The 27,062-nt window shown below is 37.3% G+C and overlaps 1 protein-coding gene across 1 annotated transcript in view; it reads left to right on the top strand.

Moving 5' to 3' along the window:
- Window positions 1–611: 611 nt before the first annotated feature.
- Window positions 612–27,062, top strand: part of EPM2A (EPM2A glucan phosphatase, laforin) — a 44,158-nt gene continuing 17,707 nt past the window's right edge. The window contains exons 1-2 of the mRNA XM_082755768.1: window positions 612–1,297; window positions 14,312–14,486. Of these exons, the coding sequence (XP_082611894.1) occupies window positions 1,036–1,297; window positions 14,312–14,486 (437 nt within the window). The 5' untranslated portion in view covers window positions 612–1,035. The remainder of the gene's footprint in view (window positions 1,298–14,311; window positions 14,487–27,062) is intronic.

Below are 27,062 nucleotides of genomic sequence, written 5' to 3'. Positions count from 1 at the left end.
GCCCATAATATTAAAATGAAGGTATGCTAAAGGAGTAGATATTTGAAAGACGATTATGAGATAGGTTATGGGTGACTTGACTGTAAGGTTGAGGGAAAAAAAAAAAAAAAAAAAGATTAAAATGAGTTGCTTTGTTTGACAAAAGCAGTAGCGCTCCAGCAAGGGTTGGTGCTAGCAGAAATGGATGGAGGACTGCCAGAATTCCCTCAGCTTTGGTGACGTCTGGGACAGTGGTGGCATGTCACTTACACAAGTTCAACGAGGATCAGGGAAAATGAGCTAAAGCATTCTTAAAAATAAATTTGGCTGCACATAGTCTTCAGCATGTCATCACCACTGAATGCAGGGAGCAAGCAGCCACCTTCTGAGGCAGGACTTCTTTTGACTCGCTGAAAGGCTTTCATCCTGTTCCCAGACCCTGACCTACATAAAGCTACTGCTCCTCTGTTTCTGTCCTTAAACGCTTCTGCAGCGGGTGTATTCGGACAAGGACCGTCCTATAAATGGTTGGATCGCCTCCTTTTTTCTCAGCCTTTGTGTAAACCCTGAGTATTGCTATAGGCAGGAGTTGCCAGATTACAGCCAGCAGGACAGACCTGCATGCATGCAGTTGGGAGGTGATTTTTAGGCAGCTTTGCAAACATTTCTCCCCCGAAAAGATACAAACAGAGAACATATCAACGCCTTGAACACCTAGGCTTTATTTAAGACTATTCCTCGAGAATTGCTTGTAAGGCTGCACGACAGCAGGAATTCAACAGCGTGCGTCCTGCACTGAGTGAAGCAAGTCCCTCAGGTCCAAGTGCCGCCGCTCCAGTCACCCTGCACGACGTGCAACCGGGGCTCACAGGAGCTCAGTTTCGGAGCCCCACCACGGCTGCCCGACCCCTCAGGGCCGTCCCCATCCCCGTCCCGGTCCCCATCCCGGTCCCGCCCCGGAAGGCCGCGGCGGCACGGAGCGGCCCCCTGGCGGCGGCGGGGCGGCGTGAGGAGAAGGGAGGCGAGGCCGGCTCGTCGTGTAGCCGGGCGGCAGCCATGCTGTTCCGCTTCGGCGTGGTGCTGCCGGGCCGCATGGCGGAGGGCGACGGCGCGGTGCTGGTGGCCGGCTCGCGGCCGGAGCTGGGCCAGTGGGACCCGCAGCGCGCCGTGCCCATGAAGCCGGCGCGGGCGGCGGCGGCGCTGTCGGCGCAGGAGCCGGCGCTGTGGCTGGGCGAGGTGCTGCTGCCCGACGAGGAGGCCGCCAGCCCCTTCTGGTACAAGTTCCTGCGGCGGCAGGGCGGCCGCCTGCTCTGGGAAGGTAACGCCGAGCTGCGCCGTCCTGGCGGCCTCAGGGGGCTGGTTGAGCTTTGCCACAGGAATTACAGGGAAAAAAAAAAAAAAAAAAAAGAACTGGGGAGAAGCGCTCTCACGTCTTTTCCAGCCCCTTTGCTGTCGCAGTCCTGCTTACACCGTGCTTCTCCGTGCGGTGTGACATGCTGAGCAACTTCGGCATGCAGGCGGCTTAGTGAGCTGGCCTGGTTTAAATACTGTGCATAAAGTAACACTGCAAAGCTGCCCCTTTGCCTCTTGTCACGAAGGAAAGGATCAGACTTTGTGAACGAAGGACAGATGACCTGAGAATTCGTGACTGTCATAACATAAAATAGTTTTACAGGCCGTGCACAAAAGTGGCACGTTACAAAGCCGTTTCTTTTCATCCATTTTAATGGCACATACCATGTTTCCAAACTTTTATATGGCCATTCTGCCATATAAATTTAAACATGGATATCGTCATAGCTACTGCATGAAAACACAGTTCATGTCATGAAGTACTACTTACGTCATGTCATAGCAAATGTTTTATTTTTAGTTACAATAAACCTTACATTCTGCCTGTTTTAACCATGTTTTTCTTTTGCAGACGTGCAGGAAAAGTGAATTTATGAAATAAAAATCTTTGCGTCTGTCCAAGGAAGCAGAATTTTTTTTTTTTTTTTTGAAGGTGCCGAGTTCTACATAACATGTCAGTGATACTGGTGTAGAGAGAGTGCTTCGTCACACATGATATAGAAATAATAATTAAAAAGAAAAGAAAAGAAAAAAGGTGTTCCAGTATGTAGAGAATCTGTAATTGTAAGGTGATGGTTACTGTCTAGTTCAGAGTAATGTTCCCTCAGGGTAGTTGTCCATAGCTGGGAGTGCCTTTAGTACATGTAGTAGCTTGTCAAAACAGAGTATTCTTATTACTCTGTAGTTCTATTGATCAAGTTTTAGGATTAACCTCTGTGGAATTTTGTTCTTGTCATTGTGTATGCTCAGCAGTTTGAGCTTACAGGTTCACTAGAATGATAAAAGATAAACTGGAATATCATCCAAAAGTAGTTATTTTTAGTTAGTCACTCATATTAACCCCTTTTTTTCCTAAGTTGTTATTTACAAAAAAAGAACTATGTTTGCCTAAATCCTGAAACTTATTGTTATTCATAGCTCCCATGAAGGGAGTTTAAGAATGTTTTTCTATTTAATAAAATAAAAAAGCCTGAAAGATATTGTTTGTCATTTTTTCTGATTTTATTGAGCTATAGTTGAAGATGCTTGACTGTCATCTGCTTATTCTTGAAAAAATCGTAGTTTGAAAAGACATCTACTGTAAAAATTTTTTTTTTTTTTAATAAGTAAGTGCTATACTTTGGATATTTACTATTCTATGTGTTTAGAATGAAGATGTGCTTTGGGAGACACTTAGCAGATACAAAACATCTGCAAGAAAGAAGACTTAGGCATGAGGAATAGAGGAAGGTGCAGAATGACACTTTAATTCTCTAAATTTATGAGTTGAGGCATTCATGTATTACCAGAGAAACTCTTGATCAGTTACGGATGTCAGACGTTTACATATTTTGGATGTGAAATAATACAAAACTTGACAAAGTGTTGTATTTAAGAAAATTCCTTTTTTTTTTTTTTATTAATATACTTTGCATGAGAATTCCACTGCAAATTATGCATGTTATTTTTACAACCCTAGAGCATATGTTGCATCATATATTTTGAGTATATATTTAGCTCATCCTCATAGCATTCAACGTGATGGGGAAGCTGAAACAGACAATGAGGATTTGTTTCCATGGACTAGAAGAGTCAAAGTCTTGGGCCAGTGTTTGGTGGCTTTTGGGTTTCGCCAGATGGTCTGATAAGAAGCCTTTGGATCAGGCTTGGCCTGTGGGAGGGTTGCTGGCTTGACACCTGTGTCTTGGGGGAAATAGTTTCCCTCTGTAGGAGGATGGGGTGGGAGAGGAGACTTTTGTGCCCCCAGGGGGTCGGATACTTACCTCTGTTGGTTCAGACTGTCCCAGGGTGATGATGCTGGTCTGCATCCAGGGCCTCTAAAGCTGTTGGGCTCCTCTGTCTCAAGTCACGATTCCTGCATGTGCTGTGGTCCAAATAAGGTTTATTGGGAATGGTGCTTTGCTTACCTACTGTGAGTCCAGATTAAAGGCCTGAAATTCAGGAGGATTTTGAACCATGCTGCAGTATTTGTGGAAAACCGGTTGATGGTAATGAGCCTCAGAATCTGGGAAGAGTTTCACCCATTAGAAAAGAAAAGTTTAGAAAAAATAAGAGGTTTTTTTTGTTTGTTTGTTTTTTAAGCTATATCCTGTGTAGCTTTCTGTACTCTGCTTTTGATGTAGATTCTTCAGAACTGGGTTTATGCATCTCTGAGTTTGGAAAGTACAAGTATATTGTGCCTGATGTCAAAACTAAATAAATTCAAGATGGAGCTTATGCTTGCATTTATTCTTGTGAGTTCATGCCTGAACACTAACCATGCTTTTTTTTTTTTTTTTTTTTCTTTTTTCTCTGGTCTAAATAAACAATGCAAGGTACTATGTAAGATACAATGTTCCATAAAAGAACAGACAAAATGCCAAGGGTATGCCCTAAACTGTGTTTTGATATGATCAAATTCAATCTCCTGACATACTTTCATATAACCATTGGTTTGAGATAGTAGGTGCTTGCTAGAAGCTTTGCAAAAGATAGAGTCATGCCAGTTAAAGCTTAGAAGCTGGGTTTTAGCAATTTGTGAATGTGAGCAGAGCCTTAATTCCTTACCAAAAAAAAAAAAAAATCAATTCTGGAGAGAATAGAAAAGGAAATGTCTTGTTTAAATTCACTTGTAACTATTGTTCTCTGTGGTTTCTTGGAGGCCCCAAGCAAACAATAACACACAGTTCAATTTAGAAACAACTATGCTGCACAGCCTCTGACTCCCTGTGTTGACCTTCCAATGTTTCCAGCTCGTGCAAGCTTGTTGGTTACAGTATAAGCCCTCTGTTTGATAATGAATGCTTCTCATAACAGTTCAAAAGGACTGGTAAAGTTAGGGTATAATAATATTTTTCATAATATTTTAACAAAACTAGTGGAAATATTACCAGAACTACAACTATTTGCAACTAAATTTTGAAGTATCAAGCACTTGATTAGTAACAATTAGAGCAGTTTGCACGTTTTGCTGTGCATGTGTCCTGGTTTTCTTCTGCAGTTTAAATGCAGCCATCCAGGAGTGGCAGCTTCCTGCTTCTCTTGTCTGCATGAGAAAAAGAAACAGGTATGTGGCAGTGGGATCCTATTCTCTGCTGGTTGTTATGAAGAGTTGAGTTTTTCCCCATATTGCAAGAATTGTTTTACCTACTTTCCAGTGCTGTATCAAGAGCTTTTTTCCATGCAAATAGGAAAAGGAGCTGCTAGGAGCTTTGATCACTATCCTCCAGGTAACTACACTGCAGCTGAGCCTCAGGGATTACTGGGTGCAGAGAGGATGGGGTGCTTGGTTTCTGGGGGAAGCCTGCAGGTGTGGGTCCCTGTTGTCCCTGGTCATGTCTGGCTGCAGGGTGCTGTGCCCAGTCCTGCTTGTAGTGCAGGTCAGACCATTGGGATGAACCCCCTACGTCTCCTGATCCACCAGGCTACAGGGACTGTGGCTTTGTTGCTTGTCTTTGACAGTGGCCACTTGCTTCATAAAGTGCTTCTACAGAACATTTTGCCCTTAGATCTTCCTTGCTGGATCTGCTTGCCCAGGGCTTGGTGCTGCAGGGGATGAATTAGCCGCCCTAGGGTAAGTAAGGCTTGCAACGCAGCCTCTGAGCTGTGCAGAGCTGGGGAAGATAGGGGCTATTGGTATTTTCCTGGAAATGGCAGAGCTCTTCACGGCAGTTGTTCTCACAGTTTAGTCCAGCTGCATACAAAACGAGGGTGAGCAAGTTATTATTATTATTTTTTTTAATAGGTGTTAATTCATTTTTAATGTGGCAACAGAAGCCAATCTTACCTCTTGGCCTCAACTGTGTAGAACAAGAACACTTGCTGATTTTAATGCAGTGATGTTTTAAAGGCAGAAAGGGAAGTTAATACCTAGTTGCCATTCAACTTCAAGAGACTGTAACAGAATAAACAAACAAACAGGGCTAAACTGTAGTGGTATAAGGCACAGTAAAACTTTGAGATAATTCTAGAGAAGTACAATTTAATGCAACATTATTTTTCTTTAATTGAAATGCACTTCTTCTTCTTTCTTCCACAAAGCTAATCTACAGATCCCCAAAGGTTACATAGAATTTCTATTACTAAACAAAGAAAAAACGCAAAATGAGAGAGTAACATTTCTTTGGTCCTTTTAAAAGAACTATTTTATGTGTCATTATTCCCACTGGGTGTCGCCATTTTACTTGTGTATAGCCAGTGACTGCTTAGCTTCATGCAACTGCTTACAAATTTCATCAGTATTTAGTGTAATCTGTTCCGCTTTTGAAAATAATACAGGATTTTACTTCCCCACCCCAATCTCATTCTTAAGTAGGTAATGTCTGGGAAGGAACATAAAGTGCAATTGGGTTTTGATGGTTGAATAATTATGTATAATATGCTTTTTGTTCATGCAAGGCTATTACTTCCTGAACAATGCTAGATTCCCTAGCACCTTTTAGGTGTGAGGAAACTTTGTTATGATTAAAAGAGAATAATTTTGGAATCTACTACCCAATGCCTCTTTAATGAATGGAGGGGAGTACAATAGCTCCTGTTATTTTGTTATTCAACCCTTTCAAAGCGTAGTTATCGTAAATTACAATCATCATAGATGGCGGGTAACAAGTTTTTTGTTCCATCCTCTCTGTATGTCAGCATTAATCAACTTGTACTGAGCAGACATATGAAGCAATGGAGAGTTGCCCAAGAAAGTGCAAAATTAAAAGAATAAAAATAAACATGCACACATACATTTCCCTGGATTTGGCAGGTATGTATAATTTCCTACCCACAGAGATAATCAGGGGCCAGCTCTGGCTGCCGTGAGAGGCTGATAAACATTTGTGCTTATAGTGATGAATTTACAATAAATGTATTACTTAACAAATGCCTTATTTACCATTATTGCCATCACCCACTTCACTCCCTGCCCTCACTCCCAAGGGACAGCAGCATGCAATATGGGTCAAGACTTTATTTTCAATGGTGAGAAACTTCAAGCAGTAATAAGTAACTGCCATGAGCCTTTGGTTAGGATTTTGCCATGGCTACTATCCTGATGTAGCTTTTTTCCTGCCTATAGTTTAGTGATCTTTTCTGGTATGGTCAAAAGCAAAAATCGGTAATATACAGTACAATACCATAGAGAGTTTGAAAGCAGTAAGACTGTATTACATTATGCATTTTATTATCAGGCATTTTTCTATCATCTGCATTTTCTTTATACTTATTTCCACCATCTGTCTAAAAAGAACTTTTGTTTTCGTGAGCTGAATTCCCTTTGAGTTGCTTTTCTCTGGCTTAATCTCCATCTGACTGGACATTTGGCTAAAAATTATGACTATAGTAGCAGCTCCCACTGAGAAACACCTGTGCCTAAGCAGACCTAGAGAGAGAAATAAAGCAGGTGTTTTTGTGAGTTGCCTTTGAAAATTCCTATTTTCTCATCTATAGTTAAAAAAAAAAAAAAAAAGGCCTTGTTGATTAGCAGCTGAAGAGGGCTTTCTTGTAAACCATTTACTTCTAATTCTGGCATAATTAAAATCTATGAAAAGAATGCTTTTAGAAGTAGACTAATAGGCTAACAAATCATGAGTTCAGTCTGGATTTTAATAGATTTAGAACTTCTTTCCCAGGTTATGCATATTAGTCCTACAACATGAGAAGTTGAAGCAGTCTGCTTTAAATCTGACAGAAAATAAATATGTAATGAAATAGTCTTTTGCTTTTTGGATATTTCTTTGGGACTAGCAAATGCAAGGAAACTTTTCTGAAAATCAAACCAGTCATGAACAAGAAGTTAGTGAACTAAGTGTGGCAAGTTAACAATTTTGTCTCAAGTATTTAAGTAATTATTTAAGTAATTCAATAAATTTGCCTACTGTTTTCTGAATCTAATGGGAAGGCAGTTTACTGACAGCAGAAAAAGCATTAAAAAGCAAGGTAAGTGTACTTCTATTAAGCCTGCAAGTAAGGATTAGTACATGACATACAGAATTCAAATGTGTTATTTGACAGTATTTGTCAGAGAGGTAAAAACAAAGGCCAACTGTGCAGGAGCTTTGCTTAGGGTTTAGAAAAGTGGGACTCCCATCTAAGGGTCTGTGGCAGCCTTCCAATGCCAGAATACGTAACCTATTGAGGAGTATTTCTGCCTCCCCTATCTGTTTTTTAACAATCAGTAGCAATTCAGTCTTGGGACTGAGACAGGTCTTATTTCCAGACATGAAAGACTGAATTTCATTCTAACAGGCAGGAGGAAGGCTTTCATGTCAGAGTCTGATATAAAGGGTAAGTAAATTTGAATATTCTAAGTGTAGTGGTGGAAGTCCAGTTATAATCATGTCTGATAATGACACCTTGCAGAATCACATTCAGATACCGTTCAGGTTGCTGATTCAGGAATCAGGTCCAAACCAGAACTTGAGGACTTTCCCTATTGTAATGTAGGTATGAAAGAAGCTAGCAAATACTTAGGCTTTTAATTTCTTAATTTCAAAGGGTTTTTATACGTTTCATTTAGTTCCTGTTCTATTTTTTTTTTTAATCTTTTATTCCTTTATTCCATTTCCTTATCTTCAGAATGTTCATAGAGCTTATGATGTTATTAAACTCTTCCAGGGGAATTTCGAAGCATGAACTCAAGATGTTCATTTACCTTGTTTAAAGGACCTAGTTTAATATTTCAGATTGTTTCAGTTGTACCAAAATGAGTCTGTGTGTTGGCAGACTGTTGGATCATATTTTTTTTCATCTCTGTGGTACAACTGTAGTAAAACAGTATCTGAAGGTTTTTCTTTGTATTCTCTTACTGTATGTGGTTAGTTCAAATCTCAGAAGATCCTCTTCTGGTCCCTGTTGATCTTCTCCTAGTCCTTGATCTTTGGACATATTTTTCTTACGTGTATGTTCATCTGTTTTTCCTTCATTTTATTCTTGTCTCAGTCTTTTGCCAGTCCCATTTTTCAGTTATGTGAAGGTCTTTGGTTTTAATCTTTTGTTTGTTTTTTCTTTGTACAGCCAGCTTCCTTAGTATGCCACTTTGATCATCCTTCATATGCATTAAACTAGGAGCCATATGTGCAGTCATGCAGATTTTGAAAGAGCACTCTGTAAAGCTTGAACCGTAGGCATGACTGCTGATTGCTTTGTTCTTGAGCAATTCCCTAGATCAGTGGATTCCACTGAGCAAGTATCAGCAGTAGAAAGAGCAACAAGTAGGCTACAAAAGCAATGGGATTTGATAATTTAACCCCTAGAAACTTATTTTTCATTTCTCTGTCAGATAAGCATTTTTGCTCTGAAGAGTCACACGTATGGAATTTAAACAAAATCATTCTGGACTTTATTGAAGGAAAAGAATGCTACCCCATCATTTAAACTAGGTCCTGTATCTTCTATTAAACTGTTCCAAATTCTTCATGTTCTTTAATTCGGATACCCCACTCAATCATTTAACAAGAGGATTGATACTGTTCAGATGTTTAACTCACTGCTTTTCATGACTAAATTATACGTGTCTTCAAATGATCTGCATATTTGCCTCCCCCAAATAAACAAAGAAACCATTTTTTGCCACTTGGAAAAAAAACCAATAAAAACAAGATTAAGAAAAATATTAATTTAGAAGTGGCTTGGACTATAAAAACATGCCCTTCCTGTTGTGTGTTGTTCTTTCTCAAAGTGCATATGTGCTTGCTTTCTTTTCCCCAAGGATGAACAGTAGAAAATGGATTTTATTTTATTTTATTTTATTTTATTTTATTTTATTTTATTTTATTTTATTTTATTTTATTTTATTTTATTTTATTTTATTTTATTTTATTTTATTTTATTTTATTTTATTTTATTTTATTTTATTTTATTTTTTTGCTTTACTACTGTCTCCAGGAAAGATGAAATGCTATTAAAATTCTCCCAACTGTTTGAAGATCCATAATGTTTTCTTGACTTCAAAAATTTAAATTCCTCTTAAATAATTGTTTATATCCTGTAAAACGTGCCTGTAAGCCTACCCAGTGGCCTGGTGCTGTGTGCTCTGAGCAACATGTGAGAAAATGACATTTAGTTCTGAGACCTGTGCTCTTCTCTTGTAAATGCTGCTAAGGGGATGCACAGCTACTTTGCCTGAGCAGAACATTTAAATGAGAGCTGTGATGAATTCCTGCCCTTGAAGACTGATCGAATCATGGGGAATTTATTCAAAGTATCTTGAAGTCTTTGTACAATGTTTGGCTAAGCTTGGAGAGACTAGCCAGTGTAAGGGAAAGATGTATTTATGCACCAAAGGGTTCCTTTTGGTGAGAGTTTGCCTTGTATCTCACATAGGGATTTTACAGTATGCCTTTATGAGTGAAGTCCAGAATACCCAGCTTCTAACTGGGATGCAAGGTCCTCCATATGCTCAGTTTCCACACTGGACTGGCCAGTGGTGCAGGCCTTATTGCTGGTAAAGATGTGATGCACCTGCGGTCCTGGAAGCATATTGGATTGCAGCAAATTTAGAGCTTCAGGTACAGAGATTAAATTTCAGCAGTAAACCTTCAGTTTTGGTAACTTAGGTTATGAAATGCTCTGTGTATTTGGGAAATAAGTAAATAATAAGTTGTGCTGAGCACAACATTTCTGTGTGGAATGCTGCTGACTGATTTAGTGAAGTCACTTAGAAGATCCAGTGGGGATCCAAGCCCAAGTGGAGTGAGAAGTTAGTGTGAATTCAAGCAGCTTCAACCATGAGGAGACATGTCCAGACTCTGCATGCATGCAGTCCTGTGGCGCTTCTTTCTGCCCTGGGCACTTTTCTTTCTGGTGCTTGAGCAGAAGGTAAGAAATTAGAAAGGCCACCAAGATATTTCCAATGCACTAAGACTTGGACACAGCTGAGCTTGGTCCTACTGCTTTCATCATGATCTGTTTCCTCCCAGACTAACCAACCATAGCACTCAGACAGCCCTGGGCTAGAGAGAGAGGGATGAGGTGATGTTCTTTTATGTCTGCGGTGCTGCTGGTCACTGCCTGTAGCTAGTACCCTGCCCAACTCTCTCTGCTAGGAATGGAGAAGTCCCACGCCTCAATGATTCAAATCCAGAAAATAATTTGCTTGGCCTATAATGGCAAGGGAGGGGAGAGTATATGTTTCACGTAGTGTACCAAATTTTCATCCTGCCTCAGACAGCTGTTTTGTTCTTGGCACAGACTCTTCCTGTGCTTCTGAGAAGTCTTGAGCTGGGTCTTTGGAGTCACTAAGGCATGATTGCCTGGACGTACTAAGCATTCGTCCATGAGGTTGCATCATGAGGTTGATGCAAAGGGAACTCACGAGGAAAGGTTTATACTGATAGGGTTAGGAAAGAAAGAGCTGAAGATTGCCTAGGTAATGATTTCTGCTCATGCCCCATGCAGTGCCCATTTTTGTAGTTGTATGTGCTCTGCAAATATATAACAGAAAATGTGATCCTATTTGTTTTCTATTTAAAAAATTGTTTATGATCAGTTAAATAAAAACTGGTTTAATTGGCTGACTTTTATTTTTGGATAAAATGACTCTGGAAGATAAAAGTTAAGAGAATTCATTCTTTAGCTGTTTTATAGCTGCTCTAAATTACAGATGAGTTCTGCATTAGTCCTCTAAACTTGTCATGTGGCTCTACACCTAAAACTGTTTCCTTGCATTGTTATTTTATAGCATCCAAAAAAATGGTTTTCCTGTGACAAACTCTGCTAGCAGAAGCATGATGTAAACTGATAAAACTGTTTTTACTTAAAAAAAATAAAAAAGAAAAAGAAACAAAAAAAGGTTTCTATAATGCATCTTGTGAAGCAAGTGGTGGCAGGAAGGACTTGTGTGGGAAGATATTATTTGGGAAGTAGGATCTTTCAGATATTACCTGGGTAGTGAAATCACAATCATTTGTGGTAAATGCCTTCTTTAATAACTCTTGCAAGAGGAATTTAGCATTCAGTATCCTGAACAATTCAGTATAATCTTTTTTTGTTGTTGTTCTCCATAGCAGAATCCTTTAGATGTAATAGCCCTCTTCCCTTTGTCTCTGAAATAGTTTCACTCTATTTGTTTTTGTATTCATGTATGTTCTGTTGCACAGACATCATATTTCAGTAAGAGGGGTGTTAATTCATAGACCAGTTTATAATATAAAGAGAAGTAAAGAGCTGTGTAATTCTCATGAAAGATGATATGAATGCAAGCTGTTACTGTTTACTTGAGTATTAAAATGAAAACAGAAACATTGGGATGCTCATTTGACTGTAGGCCACAGCAGGAATATGAGGTTGAGTGGTTCAGAAAAATCAACAGTGATAAATAACAGTTAGAGGAGGAAGCTTTTAAGAATGAGATTTGACAAAACCTGTTTGAGGAAACAAATGAAGCAAATGCCTAGTGGCAATTTACTCTTGGCTTCACTTGCGTGCATGTTGTAGGCTAGATAAGGAAACGAATGATGGTGGAGATGAAAAGATTACAAGGCAAGGAAGTTAATGCTACTGCTATTTAAGAGAACAGATGATAGTGAAGAAAGGAAAAAAAAAAAAAGAGCAAATAGTTAAAGCTGAGGAAGTATGATGGGCAGTAGAACTGGTGAATGGTAGAAGTACATGTACCTCAGGCAGAAGCAGCTGTAAACGGGCAAATGCAAAGTATGGAGTGGCGCAGTTGTGATCGCAAGCATGAAGCTTCAGACTTGCTTGTCTTGTAGGACCTACTCGCACTTTGGGGAAAGGAGAAATTAGGCAGGAGGGAGAGAACATGGTTTGATTGCAAAAGTTGATGCAGAAACCTTAATGGAAGAGGAGGATCAAATGGAAACAATGCCCACCCCATCTAGGAGCAGGGCACCAGGGGACAGGTTAGGCAACAATATGAGCTTGCAGGTGGATGAGGGTCAGGGTCAGACCCAGCCTTGTAATGGCTGGCCAGGGCTGTGGTGATGTGCATTGCTACAGCTGTCAAGAGTATAAAGCAGGGAAGGCAAGGTGTATTATTTGTGGCTGTAAAGATTTTGTTGAATGCATGATGTCAGTTAAGTGGTGTAAACATCCATAGGTTTTGTTGAAGTAAACTGCTTTCTTCAAATACTGCTTAAACGTGGTAGAGAATGTGTAAGCAATTAGAAATGTAAGATACAAATAAAGTGATAAGACTGATTTATTTATCAAAAGTCGTGCCGTACCATTGCATATGGTACATAATGGCTCAGCACTATTGAAAGAGAAAATAGTTTTCTGCCTAGTATTTTCTTTTTCTTTTTGGTAAATAATAATATTCACAATTATGGTAAAATCTGCTGCGTTGCATCTGGCAATAAGGAGTTTGTTTCAGCTTTACTATTAAATATTAGTCTTATTCTCTAATCATTGCATTTCATATCTCCTAAAATGAAATTCTCTAGGAAATTTCCCTAAATGCGATGCCTGGAAGCTGGTAATGCATTTATGTGCAGTGTGAAATTGAAGACATTCCTTCAGGCTTCATTTTACTCAGAAATTTTCTAACATTATTAATAATGTATAAATGTAACAAGTTTACATTAAAAGGAAACCTTAGACTAGGTCATTTCTGATCTGCACAATAATTCCTGCATAGCAATTAGTATTACAATAAGTTTGTAAAAACAGAGGGGAAAGAATATTCATATACTGAGTTTTTGGAGGCTAGATAACCTTTTCATTACTGACATGACCCTGTTCACTTCAAATTGCTCACTCTGGCATGGTATTAAAAATCAGTTGCCTGTAATAAAGCTCAGATGACTGATATAAGAGAAGTTGAAGGGGTAATGTATATTAGGTAGTGCATAGCTGTAACAAAAGTTTCTTACTTTACACAAGGCCATGTAAGGCAAGAGTGCTTGCTCAGTATTGCAGATGCACCAGCCTCTCTCAGGGTCACTTTGGACAATTTTCCTGTGTGCAAAGAGACTTTGTAAGTGTGACATATGCATCTAAAGAGCACAAAGCAATCTTTTATTAGTTAACAAACATAAAATGCAGGATTTAATGAGCTCCTAGGCTAGGCATTAGTATGCTGTCAATCCCCAGTACGACACTTGAAGAGTCTTTGCTGGCCAGATAGTTGCAGATCAGATGGAGGAGAGCCAGTCTTCACTGCTCCTCCAAATAAGTCTTCATTGCTGCTGGGTTGCTGTTTTCCACCTGCTTACTTTGCTTCTCTGGGATTTTATGTCATTCCACGTGGGTGTTTTTCCTCTTGAATCCTAGGCTGGTAATTCCAGCATCAACAGCCCTACCTTTGTTTTGCATAGCTATACTCTGTATTTTCTCCAAGGTCTGTCTCAGTTTAGCAATTTCTTTAGAAGTCTGAGGCAAGGTTAAGCAGCTGTGCCTTGGATCATGGAAAGCTAAACCCCGGAGAGGGAGGTCACACAGCACAAACATTAAACACTGAGGTCAAATATTATCAGACATCAAATGAGGAATTTCAATGAAATTAATTATTCTTGAAATTGCAAGTGCCATGGTTCACGATTTGGGATACTTATACAGCTTTAATTTTTCTTTAAATCATTTGCAATAAATGATTGAAATGCTGCATTTTTTATTATTTTATTTTATTTTATTTTATTTTATTTTATTTTTTTTTGGGGGGGGGGGGGCAGTGCTATTGTAGTTATTTCAATTGTTAATCATATGTTCTAGAAATGTAGTCTGAACAGGTAGCAAACACCACTGCTCACCTTAAATACTCAGTTCGCAGCACCTGCAGATCATTTGGAAGATTTTCAGTATATGCAGACTGCAGTCATCCTTTCTTCTATTCTAGGTAATGGGCCCCATCATGATCGAAACTGTGTTTACGATGAGCGCAATGTAGTCGATGGAGTTTACTGCCTCCCAATAACACACTGGATTGAAGTCTCTGGACATACTGATGAGATGAAACATACAACTGACTTCTATTTTAATATTGCAGGACATCAGGCTATCCATTACTCCAGGTAAAATACAAGTCCATGCCTTGGCCTGTGTCAAGTATTCGAACAGAAAATCAGTATGATATCAGCAAACTTTGAATTAGAAGTGGCCAATGGCAATATGCATGCAACAGTTCCTCAGAAAAGCTGCACAAAGACTAAACACCTCTTTGCAATTAAATGTCTCTTTTTTTTCTCTCTCAATAAAATGCAGAGTTTTGGAGTTCAAGGATACCTGCATTCTATGAAAAGCTGTATGAGTTGCATCACATATGAAAATGCTTATCACTAATTTATGGATAAATTTTTGAGGAACTGTTATCTTCAAGTGTTTGTAAATATGCATCTATACACATGTATACCCAATGTTTTTGTATTTAGGATTATTTTAACAAAGTACATACTTTGGGGAAACAAAAAGAATATATTCCTGGACCAGAACTCTAGGGCATCGTGTTATTGCTTACTTGTGGAAGCAATGGCAATTAGTGACATTTCTTATAGATGACTTCTGCTTCTTAAACAGAATGAATGCATTCCCTTGAAAAAAAAAAAAAAAAAAAAAAAGTAAAATTGAGTTAAGTCTTAAAATGCATTTACTTCTGTGGGATTCTGTTGAGTCTAACTGATTCCTTCTTCTTTTTGAGTCTGGAAGACCTCTGTAAACTTGGGTTCCTGTAATTGTAACTCATCTTTGTAGTGCTGGGTTCAAGAAGTGCTACTAGAGCCATTGCTGCTTTGTGAGGTAAAGCAGAATAAGATACAGATATCTCTAAAGCCTGCACTGAAATGAGTCTGACGCGCTCACTAGTGAAGCATGCTGCCTGAATTAGGAACCAGTAAGACTTAAAGAAAAGATAGTAAGCATTCTTCAGGGCTGTACATAAAGCAGAGGCTGTGTTTAGAGCAGCAGACTTGGCACTGGTGGCTAACTGTGCACTGAGGACTTGGGGACCATTTGTAACTTTGACCTTGTCTCCATCTGTGGATGTGACAATAAGTTTGTTGATTGATTATCAGCATCAGTACTGGCAAACCTGATATGCCATGTGCAGCTGATGAGCTGAGGTTGCTTACGGAATAGTTAATGATCTTAGGATCATTATTTATTTTATTTATTTATTGAGAATATTTATTTTTTGAAAATATCAGATGCTTATACTTTCACTGGGTCTTACCATTCCTTTGTGTGAATTTCTACAGATTACCCTTTCGGCTACTCCAGCCTCACTCTCCTGCCTCCTTCTACTGTTTTATCTGAACCCTTATGTAGTGTAGGAAGCAGAATTGTTTTTTTTTCTCATGAGAGTTGCAGCGTATGACAGAAAAATTTTCTTTTCTTGGTGTCTTCTGGAATAATACAGATTCATAAATAGTGTCAGGCATATGTGGGTATTCATGTGACTTGGTACCATTCCGCGGAGACCTCCTCAAGCTATATAATACTCCTGACAGATTGTTATCTGTATATCTTAAGCATCCATTTCCAGCGTCCTATCAGAGAAAAGATCTTGTTTCCTCCAAAGCAGAAACTTGTCAATCCCAAATAATCTTAACTTGGCAGAGGAAGTTTGTGAGAAAGAAGAAGAGCTGTCAGAAAAAGAATATTTAAACACCAAAGGCTAACTTATCTTTATTTCCAGAGGCAGCAGTGATCCATTTAATACTTCCTTATCTGCATGACTATGTTTCCAAGATGAGGTAAAAAGCTGCAGATTCCACTAAAGAATATTTGGATAAAATTTTCTGTGTTGCATAGTCAATTCCAGATGAGGATCTCCTGCGTTCCCGTCTTACATACTTTCACTGCAAGGAAGCCTTACATGTACATCTTCAGGAATTCTTATCTAATTTCTTTAAGCTCTATTAAGTAAGCATACCCTGTGCTGTCATGTAATTATTAATATTTTGAAGATATGCACCCTTAAATGATTTTTCAGATGTTAACAGCTGGGGGCAGTTTCACCCTTCCACTGGTTATTAACACAGCAGCCCAAAGCTAATGGCTAGTTGAGGTATTTTTTTTCTTCAGTTAAAGCAGTTAAAGTGAGCTAATGAAAATGCCATTATTTTTTATGGATTTATTGATTTGGAAGACTACTGTGAACATTAGTATCAACAAAACAAACAAAAATCCAAAACCAACAACAAACAAACAAGCAAAAGCTAAGCAGCAGTCCCTCTGTCTTTACAGCTGAAAGCTTAGTTTATGGTCTGGTCTTGTTCCCCAGCTGAGATTACATTTGCCCACGTAAAGCAGCGGTACCACAGGGAGCTTTAGGAGCACAGATTCTGAGTACTGCCACTAGCTGTAAGATCTGCAAAGAACAGTGGCACCTGGAAAGAAGTTATTTATTGGGGAAAACCTGTGATGTGTCTGTTCTCTACATTGGTGCTGATCTGTTACAGTTAATAGGATTGCCATGTGTAAATCAGTTAGAGAGGAAAGTTTTTCTCTGACAAAATGGCCTCCCATGTGTGCTGGTGAAATGATTTACTTGTCATCTGGCTAATCACAATGATTAAAAGCAGTTGCTGCTGTTAACTGTTTCTTTTTAAAACATGTGCTTAAATTTTAAATGGATTGTAGTGGCATGAAATGTTGCCAAAAGTCGTTCTGAATAATGTTGAGGATGACAGCAATGCTTTGAGATTTTTTTTTTTTTTTTAATTCATTGTATATTCATTCATAAATCAGTGAACTTTTTAGACTTACAGGTTGGAGAATATGTGGTGCATTTTTAAACCATAATAGGATTTTAATTATTTTTTTAAGTGTGAAATGGAGTTCACCTGCAGCTATAGAGTCATGACTGATGCTAGTGTTAGTGTTCACTTTTTTTTTTTTTTGAAATATAGTGACACACATCACTTAAATCTGATTCAGAAAAGAAAAGAAGAAGTCCCTTTCTCTTTTGTGTTAGGTATTATTGTAATAAAATGCCTTAAATTGCAGAACAGTTCATTTAGGACACAGTAATTTTCCAACACAAAGATGAGTTATTTCATCTTTTCTGGGAGAAGGTGGTTTCACAAAGTCAGTAAATGTGGGTCACTTTAATGCTGTATCAGTTCCATCTGTGAAAGGTGGAACATCATAATTCATAGGTGTTATCTGACTTATTAATATTCTTCTGTAGCTCTCAGAAGAACAGCTCTGCATAAGGATGAAGAGGGAGTGACACCTGAAATTTCAAAATCCTTAAATAATATGTTGGAGACAATGATGCTTGATGGCAGAATTAGGTAATAGGAACACATATCACTGAAAGCAAGGGCCATCTTGTTACAGTTTTCTATTTTCAGACTGTTGTTAGGTCCCCAGATCCATATTTACCACCCTCCCACCTCTGGGAATTACTACAGACAAAAGAAAGGTCAGCATTTATCAGCAGAACACTGCTTTAATGCCTCAAGAGGCTAAACAAGAAGCATCTGGATTTTGCCTTGGGTTATACCTCATTCACTTGCATATCTAAATTGAGATTTTAGTGCAGATCAGGGGTACACATTTTATGTGGCTCTCCTGACCATCCCCACTTTCCACAGTTTGCTTCTTAATGCAGAGCAGTCTAAGAGTGAACAATCCTTTTAGTGAATTTGAATGAAATCTTGTCAGATAAAGCTAAACAACAGTTTAGTAATTCTTCTGTGAAGAATTGAGCATTTATTTGATTGATATGAAACTATCTGATGATAGTTTGGGTTGAAGATAAGAATCTGGTTGGATATGTTTTGCTTGGGGCTCACTGGAGAAAAGAAAACTTAATTTAACTTAACTGGATTGCATTTATTGCTGTTTGAGTGTTGCAACAACGTTGGTATTGATGAATTTAAAGGTATACTTAAAAGACATTTGTGGTAGGACTCAGTTTGAGGCTAAGTACTTACTTTGGATGTCTATATAGAGCAGTTCAACTCACTGGTGAGTAGCTGTCTACTTTAGAGTGAATTGAAGGACTGAATAGATCTGCAAACTACATTGAGTATGCTGATGAGATCTTCATTGATTTATAATGATACTTTAAACATCCAATTCTCGTGTCCTGTTGCTTGAAATTTGATGTCTAGTGTTATTTGAGATGATCTAGAGTTTACTGTCTGGCCTTCAGCTGCTGCAGTACAGGAACACAGTTCATGATAGCTCTTTGGTTGTATCTGTGAGGCCCACACAGATGATCCAGATGCTCTAGTACATCTCAGAGGTTATGAAAGCTGTAATTAGGCAATGCATTGAGCATTGCTGTGTCTGAAAACACCCACAGTTGTAGATACCCAGGGCTAAGTGTCTTTGTCTTGATACTGTACCCCAACTCAAGCCTACATTAATGAGTAATGTGCATCTCAGTTCAGTATGAAGTCAGAATTACCTTTGAATTATGCAACTGGAAAAATGCAAGAGAGAGCTTTTATTTGTTTTTACTCTTTAACTGGAGAAGAGTTTCATTTCTAGTTTAACTGTTTTTTAATTCATTCAGAAAATAAAATACCCTTCTGTTGTATGTTTCTGTGTCATTCTAAAGCAATTTTTTAAATTACTGATTATATATACATATATAGAAGCTTTAAAGAGGAAGCTGTCATTCAAAAAGGGGGAAAAAAAAACAAAAACAAAACCAACTAGAGTTCAGTGAACTATGCTACTGTAGTAGAAAGCTGAACTGATACTTTATGCCTACATTCAGAATTAAGAGAAGAGGTGATGATATCTACGGAGATTACCACAATTAACATTAAAAGCTGAGAGCTAGCTGTCCCCTGTGCCTAGAGAAAGCTTGTGGTAACAATATTAGAGAAAAGAATAAGAACTAATGAGTTCCAGATCAAAAGTCTTCCGTTGTATTCTAGTAAAATAATCTTGATTAAAAATACTTAACAGCAATAGGAGTTTGTCCTCTGATTTCAGTACATGGGGCTCTAACTGTAAAGTTATCTGGCCTTTTTATACATTAAATTATGATAATATTCTAAGCCACATTTTGTGATATGTTTACCCCATAAAGTAGGACGTTTGTGGATTTGTTTGAATTTGTTTTCATCATACCGAGCTACAGCATAGTTTAAATTAGATCCACCTTTTATTTAGCAATAGAATAATCTTTTATATAATGTTTTAAAAATTATTATTATTTTGTCTCATATTTATCTTTTTTTTTTTTCTTATCACTCTCAAGTGGAGCTGTGAAATGCTTTTACTAGTCTCTGATGTGAAGAAAGCAGGTTTCAAATCAGTGTAAAAAGTGACTTTTAAGTAATTTTACATTCAAGTTCTTGAGAATTCGGAATGTATATGGTGGTATTGTGGGAATGTATATCTGAGGGATTAGGAGCAAGGGTTAGAAGAGAACCATATTGTGAGCTCAGAACTTTATCAATTTTTAAAGTCCTTATTGGTTTATATTTAATTTATCCCTGTAGTGAGTAACAAATGCATTTTTCTTCCACGTTTGCTGGTGATGCAAAAAAAATCACAAACTTTGTCCTTTCATGAACTCCCCACATAGAGCCTTCCCTAGCAGTATCTGTAAACTTGAAAACTGATTCTGTTTTTCCAAGTTTTGAGATTTTGCAAGAACAGAATGGCACTTGGCTGTGTAATCTAAGCCAGGCTAGCAGACAAACCTAAAAACCAGGCTAGCTACAAACCTAAATCCCATGAACTATGCACAGAAATAGTTAGGATATGTTGTTAGTGAAGTCACAAACTGTGGAACCTTTGTAATGACATGCATAATCTGGATTGAGGGAACTCACATTTTGGTCTTTTTTTTTTTTTTTTTTTTTTTCTTTTGCTGATCATTAGCAAGCATCTGTTGCCAACATAGCTCTCACTATGACCTACCACATGAGCGTTAAAGAGAAGATTGAAATGGAACTCCTGGATCTCAATTGTTCATTACTAAGCACATTTCTTGTGAGTGCCATAGTAACAAAATCTGACATTAGAACAGGTGATGCAGATTTGCCAGAATAAAAAATCACAGAGCTTTTACATTAAACACTTTTGCATGATGGTCATCAATGTCTGAATTCTCATTATTACCTCTGGCTACAGTAACTTCTCTGTTAACTCTAATAAGTGGCTACTACTCAACATGCCATCAGATTTATTGTGCACTGCAGAGTCTGAGGGACATGAAATATTGTCTAGACATTGAGATGACACTGTTAAAGTAATGACTGATGAATGGTAAATCATCAATGTAAACATGATAAAATTGTGGGAGGGAATGATTTTGGCAGCAAATGGGACTGAAAACTAGCAAACTTGTGAACTAATAATGTCAGGTATTTTTAAAATGTCATGCATTGTTAATATTCAACAACTATTCTGAGTGTTTCTATAAAGCTACAATGTATGTTGTCAGCATTATTGATAAATTAATATTTTTGAGCTTTTTTACATTGTTCTAGGTTATGAAACAATTAGAGTAATTCTTGATAGCACACCAAGGGCACACCACACTATGTGGATTTCACTTCTGGTGAAAACCAATGTATTTCTAATGATTCACAGAATATTTTCACAATTCAGAAATTACTGAATCCCCCAAAGTGATGTCTAGCACTCATCTATACTAGAAAAAAATGTCTTCCATAGCACCTTAATTGCACCTTGTTTTCCTTCTTTTTCTTAACTCTGGTATACTCCTCCTTATGAAGTTTGTGAAGTTCTTGCCATTTCTTATCCCTTCAAAGAAACATATAGGAACTAAACATTTTGGTTGTTACACATGTGAAAAAGTTTTTCTTTTTTTTTTTTTTCTTTTTTTTTCCCCCTCCTAATCATATTCTGAATCACATCCAGAGGTAATGTCAAGGTCCTTTAAACTTCCACCTGACTGAGCCAACAAAGAACCAGTAAGGCTTCTCTAAACTTTGATGGCTAGGGAGGTGCTATGAATATGCAATAGTCTCTTGATAGTATTACTAGAAACCTTAAGAGTAAGGCCCTGTAGGCACAGGAGAGCTTTTGCAGAAATAAAGTTCTTAATGTAGGTCCATCTCAGAAGTTAATATAATTTTGTCTGTCACAGGGATAGGATGAGGTTTACGAGATCTGTGCAGTGCCACTGTCAGCATGGGCATGGCAGATACAGAAAGAATGGGACCACCGTATTGATTCTGATGCTTGTAATTCCACATCAGCACAAAGCTCTGAAGGCCAACAGTTGTTAGATGTGACATTCCTCTGGAAAACAAATAATTTTTAAATACAAAACTTGAGCATGGCTCAATGTACTTCTAAGCAGCTAGGTGAATGTGGCAAATTTTCAGAATTTTTAAAAATTGTGTTTATCGCCAGCACCAAGAATTACCCTGATCATATTAAACAACGTGTTTGATATGCTGTTTACAGAAATACCCGGTAGGAAGTCTGTAGCTGAGTGTTGTGACATGGCAAGGGGAGGGGAAGCTGCAAAGAGCAGCTACTGTTTAATAGAAGCAAATGTTTTTTCTCCATGTGCTAAGAGCCTACGGCTTGCAGGGAGCTTTAGAAAGAAACCAGGAATGATGGTTCAACTCAAAAGTGCTATAGTAATTTAACGGCATAATTTCCAAACAAGGTGTGTGCAACAGGACCCAAAGGGGAGCTTGGTGTGCTGCTTTGATAGTCTTGTGAGTTTTATCTGGATTTTTCTTTTCCATTCTACCATTCATATGTGGTATTTGGAACTGGCACTTGATTGAGAATTATTTATTTGGAGGGGGTGACTGTGCAGAAATTAGTATTTTGTTAATAAAATGGCAGCAAGCAGAGCCTGGCTGTTGATGGCTAGATGAATGTTTTTCATCAGCTGGCTGGTATTGGGTAATATTTTCTTAAAACTTCTGTTGCTCTTTAAAATGGATCTTTTCATAGCTGTGTCAGTACACAAAATGATTTTCTTACCTTGTAAGAAAAACTCACAATTCTGTGTTATTATGGGAGCAAAAGTCAGAAGGAATACTGGGAACCCTGCATAAAAAAAAAAAAAAAAAAATAAATAAATAAATCCTGAGGAGTAAACATACTTATTTGTTCTGTTTTTTCTCTGTGGGAAAGAACAGACAAATGTTGATAGTCTAGTAAGTATGAATTTTATGTGGGGTATCACTGTTAGGGAGCAAAAGCTATTGCTGATCCTAATTTCTCTTTCTGAGCGTACCTGTCTTTTGACTGTATTTCTTCTGAATGTCTTCAGCCTTATCCACTGCCTCTTTGCTCTTTAACATTCAGGTGGCCAGCAAGAGAATAAAGTTCTGCCTCTATTGGAAAGCAATTTGCTGGTGGTGCCGGCTGTGAATAAAATTGCCTGTGATGGTGAAATCCTGCTCCATTTAGCTCACAGCTGGGGCCGTGAGGAAGAGAGGCAACAAAGCTTTTTCACCAAAGACGATGTTTCAGTGGTCTTGCAGATATTTATTGCTTTTTATCTTTTACATATGTTTATCAGGTGCCCTATAATGGCTGGAGTTTCTTAATATAGTTTACCTCTTGATAGTGGGAGTGCTTTTTTGAGACCAGATATTGTACACTCAGTCTTCTTGCTATCTACCAGGAGGGAGGGAATTCAGATACTTAGATATTTGGTTGTTATTGAAAGAACTTAACTGAGAAATCTCCAAAATTTACAACCAGCAAAAAAGCTGAACCACTGACTTGTGTTTGCTGTCCCCTTGCCTAGCCTTTCTGTGGTTTTCACAGATACAGCTCCTGGGCCAGGGTAGCCCAGCAAGCCTTCAGCTATCTATTGCAAAGGCAATTTTCTTAGACAAACATCCTCCGAATGAAAGAGTTTTCAGTCTGCAAATGGGAAAGGTGATGCCATCAGATAGTTTACTACCAGCAACTGCTTTAGTGTTTGCTTACTGAGTGTATAACACATATCTGAAACCATTAGTCTCCAACTCAAAATATCTGAAAAAACACCATGTAGTTGTTTCAATGTAAATGACGGGAAAAATTTAAAAGATACTTATTTTTTATTTTTTAAACAGTAACAATCTGAAGTTATTAAATTATGAATTCTACCTCTATTTTAATTTTTTATAGGTGCTCATGGATGTAAATGCAAGTTTTTATGTTTGAATGCTCTAGATATTTACAAGATGATTTAAAAAAGGATCCTCCATATAAAAATGTGGCAGATACTATTTAAAGGATAAAAATAACTTATCAGAAAGGAAACTTGAATGTAGTTCTAGTTTCTTTGAAGTTCATATCAGAAACATAAGTATTTCATTTCCCAAGAATAAATGAACATTATCAAATTGCTGTTGCATCTTCCCATTTATAATTTTCTTTCTGGAACCAAAATACATATATATATATATATATTATATATATATATATATATATATTATATTTTATATATATATATATTTTATATATAAAAAATATAAAATATAAAAATATAAAATATAATATAAAAATAAAAATAAATAAAAAATAAATAAAATAAAAAATAAATAAAAAATAAAAATATAATATAAAATAAAAAATATAAAATATAATATATATATTTTGGTTCCAGAATATAATATATATTATAATATATATTATATACATATATATATGTATATAATATATATTATATACATATATATATATGTATATAATAATAATAAAAAAGTGTCTTCCCAGGGGAACATATTAAGAGGCTATACAGAAAACCTCTTGTTCCCTTCTTTAATGCTTGGGAAATTTAATTTCAGAGAGTCAGGTACATAATCCATGATACTGTTCAGAATTTAATGTGTGTCCTCTTGTGAACTATGATAAAAATTGAGTCAAATGTCATAGAGGTTGCCGTGTCATAAGAAATATGGATTTCCTCTTTATTGGCTCAAATGACAATGGTTTGTAAGTTTAAGCAAAATGTCTTTTGATATAAAAAGACTAATAATAGAAAAGATGATTTTAAGCATACAGGAAGAGGAAAAAGGGGAAATACACATTTCAGTTTTAATACAGAGACTATGTATAGAATATAAATTATGTCAATAATGAAGTAGAATCTTGATTTTTTGTCTATTTATTTAATCTATCTATCTATATGTCTACCTACCTAAGTACAGTTTAAAGTAATTGAATGAAGAGTAGCAGCAGAAATAGGATGATAGCATTCATGCACAAAGTCAGCCATGGACCAGCAAGACTCTCCTTGGCTCTGTCATTCAGTTTAGGGGCTGGATGCTAAGTGCTAGTGTTGAAGTTTGTGGGTTTCTGGAGCCTTCCATTTAGTTTATCTAGCTTCTCCAGGGCTGCCTTTTCAAAACTCTTCAGAACAATTATAGTCTATGCCTTCATTGTCCCAGGATGAAGGCCTGATGAGGGGGATATGCAGTTTCTTTGATACAATACTTTCCTTAGCATTCCTTCTTTCTGCTGTCCAGCTGCCATCTTGAAGTGTTGGTCTTGTACAGACCATTCCTAAACACAGGGAACTAACTGTTGTCTTCACTGCAGAAGGTAGATTTGCTGAGCTCTAATACTGAGTTGCTTCAATCTGGTAAGATGAAAGGAAGAAAAACCTTCTTGTATATATTTATGGTCTGGGTAGTAAGGCTATCCAGTATTGAGTAATGTTTTACTAAGTCATGCTTCAGCTGAGAATGTAAAGACATTTACATGAACTTCTATAAGAGTAGATGACTTTAATACATTTTTTCAAATGCCTGCAATTCCAGTCTCCAAGCACGTAAAAATATACTACTAGGAAAAGAAATAAAGCTGAAAAAAAAAAATATTATTTTTATTTTGGTGGGCGCTTGCTTTTTTAGATATTTATGTGGCTGACTGTGGTGATGATTCATTTTTTCCCCATATTTTTAAAGTGTTTTCTAGAATACTCAGTCTGTGGTACTCTAGAATGCATCTGCCCCTCTTTAAAATGAATACAAATGAGCTGTTACAGTTTTGGAAATTCTGGATAAATATTTTGACTGGAATAGACTCAGATGCAGAAGCTATCAGGATTGTTGTGTTTGGACAGTACCACAAGAAATGAATGTACTTCTTCCTCTGACTGTCTCTGACAGCTCTGAGGAGATTCCAGTACTCTGTGCTAATGTATTACCATTAGATTGCAAGGACACTTTTCAATAAACTATGTTTTGCAATTATAAAATTTTCACAAATACATACTGGTTTCAGAAGCATGGTAAAGCATTGTAAAATTTCTATTGGATCTGAAAATCTGCATTTTGAGAAGTAGAGTCATTATTTATTATTTTTGCAGTCTAGGTTTGTAAGCAACTACTAAAAAGAATACAAAAGATATTTTTACCAACACTTCCTGAAACTTCTCAGGTACTAACTTAAAGTTCATCTGCAGTGGTTTAAGTCAACTTTCTTAAGCTCCTTTAACTTAGATGCCAGCAGTGGCATCATTCCCATTACTAAGCATTAATGTTAGAAATTCTCATTACTATTGCCAAGGGATTCATGGCTCATTACTCTCTGGCTTAGTTTAGCAGCCTGTTGTTCTTGTGTTTCCAAGTATTTGTTCTAATTCAAAACAAATGGGAATGTTGGCAACCTAACAGAGACATATGTAGGAAGTAACCATTGGCAACCAGTACATGAGGCAAGATTCTATAACTGGAGCATTTAAATATTAATTCCTACAAGCCAACTAAGAAGTCATTTCCAGAATGTGATCCTGAGATTGTTCAGTACAAGCCTTGGAACTTGCTTCTCTTCTCAGGCTATATTTTTTGCATTTGGCCATCATTTGCTTCAGATCATGTTTATACAAATTAAGTTATGAGAAGAGTCATTCCCTGCCAGGGCAAATGCTGTTTTCCACTGACTGCAGTGTGCTCCTAGAATCAGTAGAAACTTTACGTGTATGTTTCAAAATAAAGCCTGACTAACTCCTATAAGGCTAGATCTGAACACGCCCCTATCAGTGTGCATATAAGATGATGATAAGATTACTTTGTTATCTTCATGGTATCTTATCTTCATGCTAGAAATACACAGTAAAATATGACATAAAGTATTTCATTTTGAATACAGGGAGGATAAAATTTTATCTTCCATAATTTAGTTTTACTCATGTACGTAAAGTATTGTGTGACCAAGTTATATCATTTCTAGAATAGAGATAAAATAGACTATTTAAAAATGTATAAGTTATAAATTCATTGGCTTCAAGCTTTCTAATAGAGTGAGATGAATGAGAAGGGAGAAGAGTTTATGGTGGTGTTTTTTTTTTCTTTTTTTTCTTTCTTTTTTTTTTTTTTTTTCTCCTGTATAGGTTCCAGTGTACTGTGAGCTTAACAAGAACAATTTCACTGAATTCACTGGAACATGCCACTAATCCCTGAGGCAAAATTAGGTTTCATTTGATCTGTTATTGTGACAGAAGAGCAAAGATGGTTTACAATCCCGTTGCACTTCTGTTTCCCGAGGGATATGTTCTAGTCCTGGCATGGAAGAAGTCAGCTGTATCAGGTTCTCTTTTCAATTCTGTCAGTAACTAACCTTTGTGGTAATGTTGTAATCACTGTTAATGGGAATATACTTCCTCATCTGTGTTGCTTTCTTCGGAGGAACTTTGTGATCAGGTGACACTCCATAAAAAAGAATCCCCAATACTTCTGGTTTGA

This window comes from Aythya marila, assembly GCF_965140915.1.
Source record: "Aythya marila genome assembly, chromosome: 3".
NCBI classification, from domain to species: domain Eukaryota; kingdom Metazoa; phylum Chordata; class Aves; order Anseriformes; family Anatidae; genus Aythya; species Aythya marila.
The sequence above is the reverse complement of the archived record's forward strand: the minus strand, read 5'-3'. Positions and strand labels throughout refer to the sequence as shown.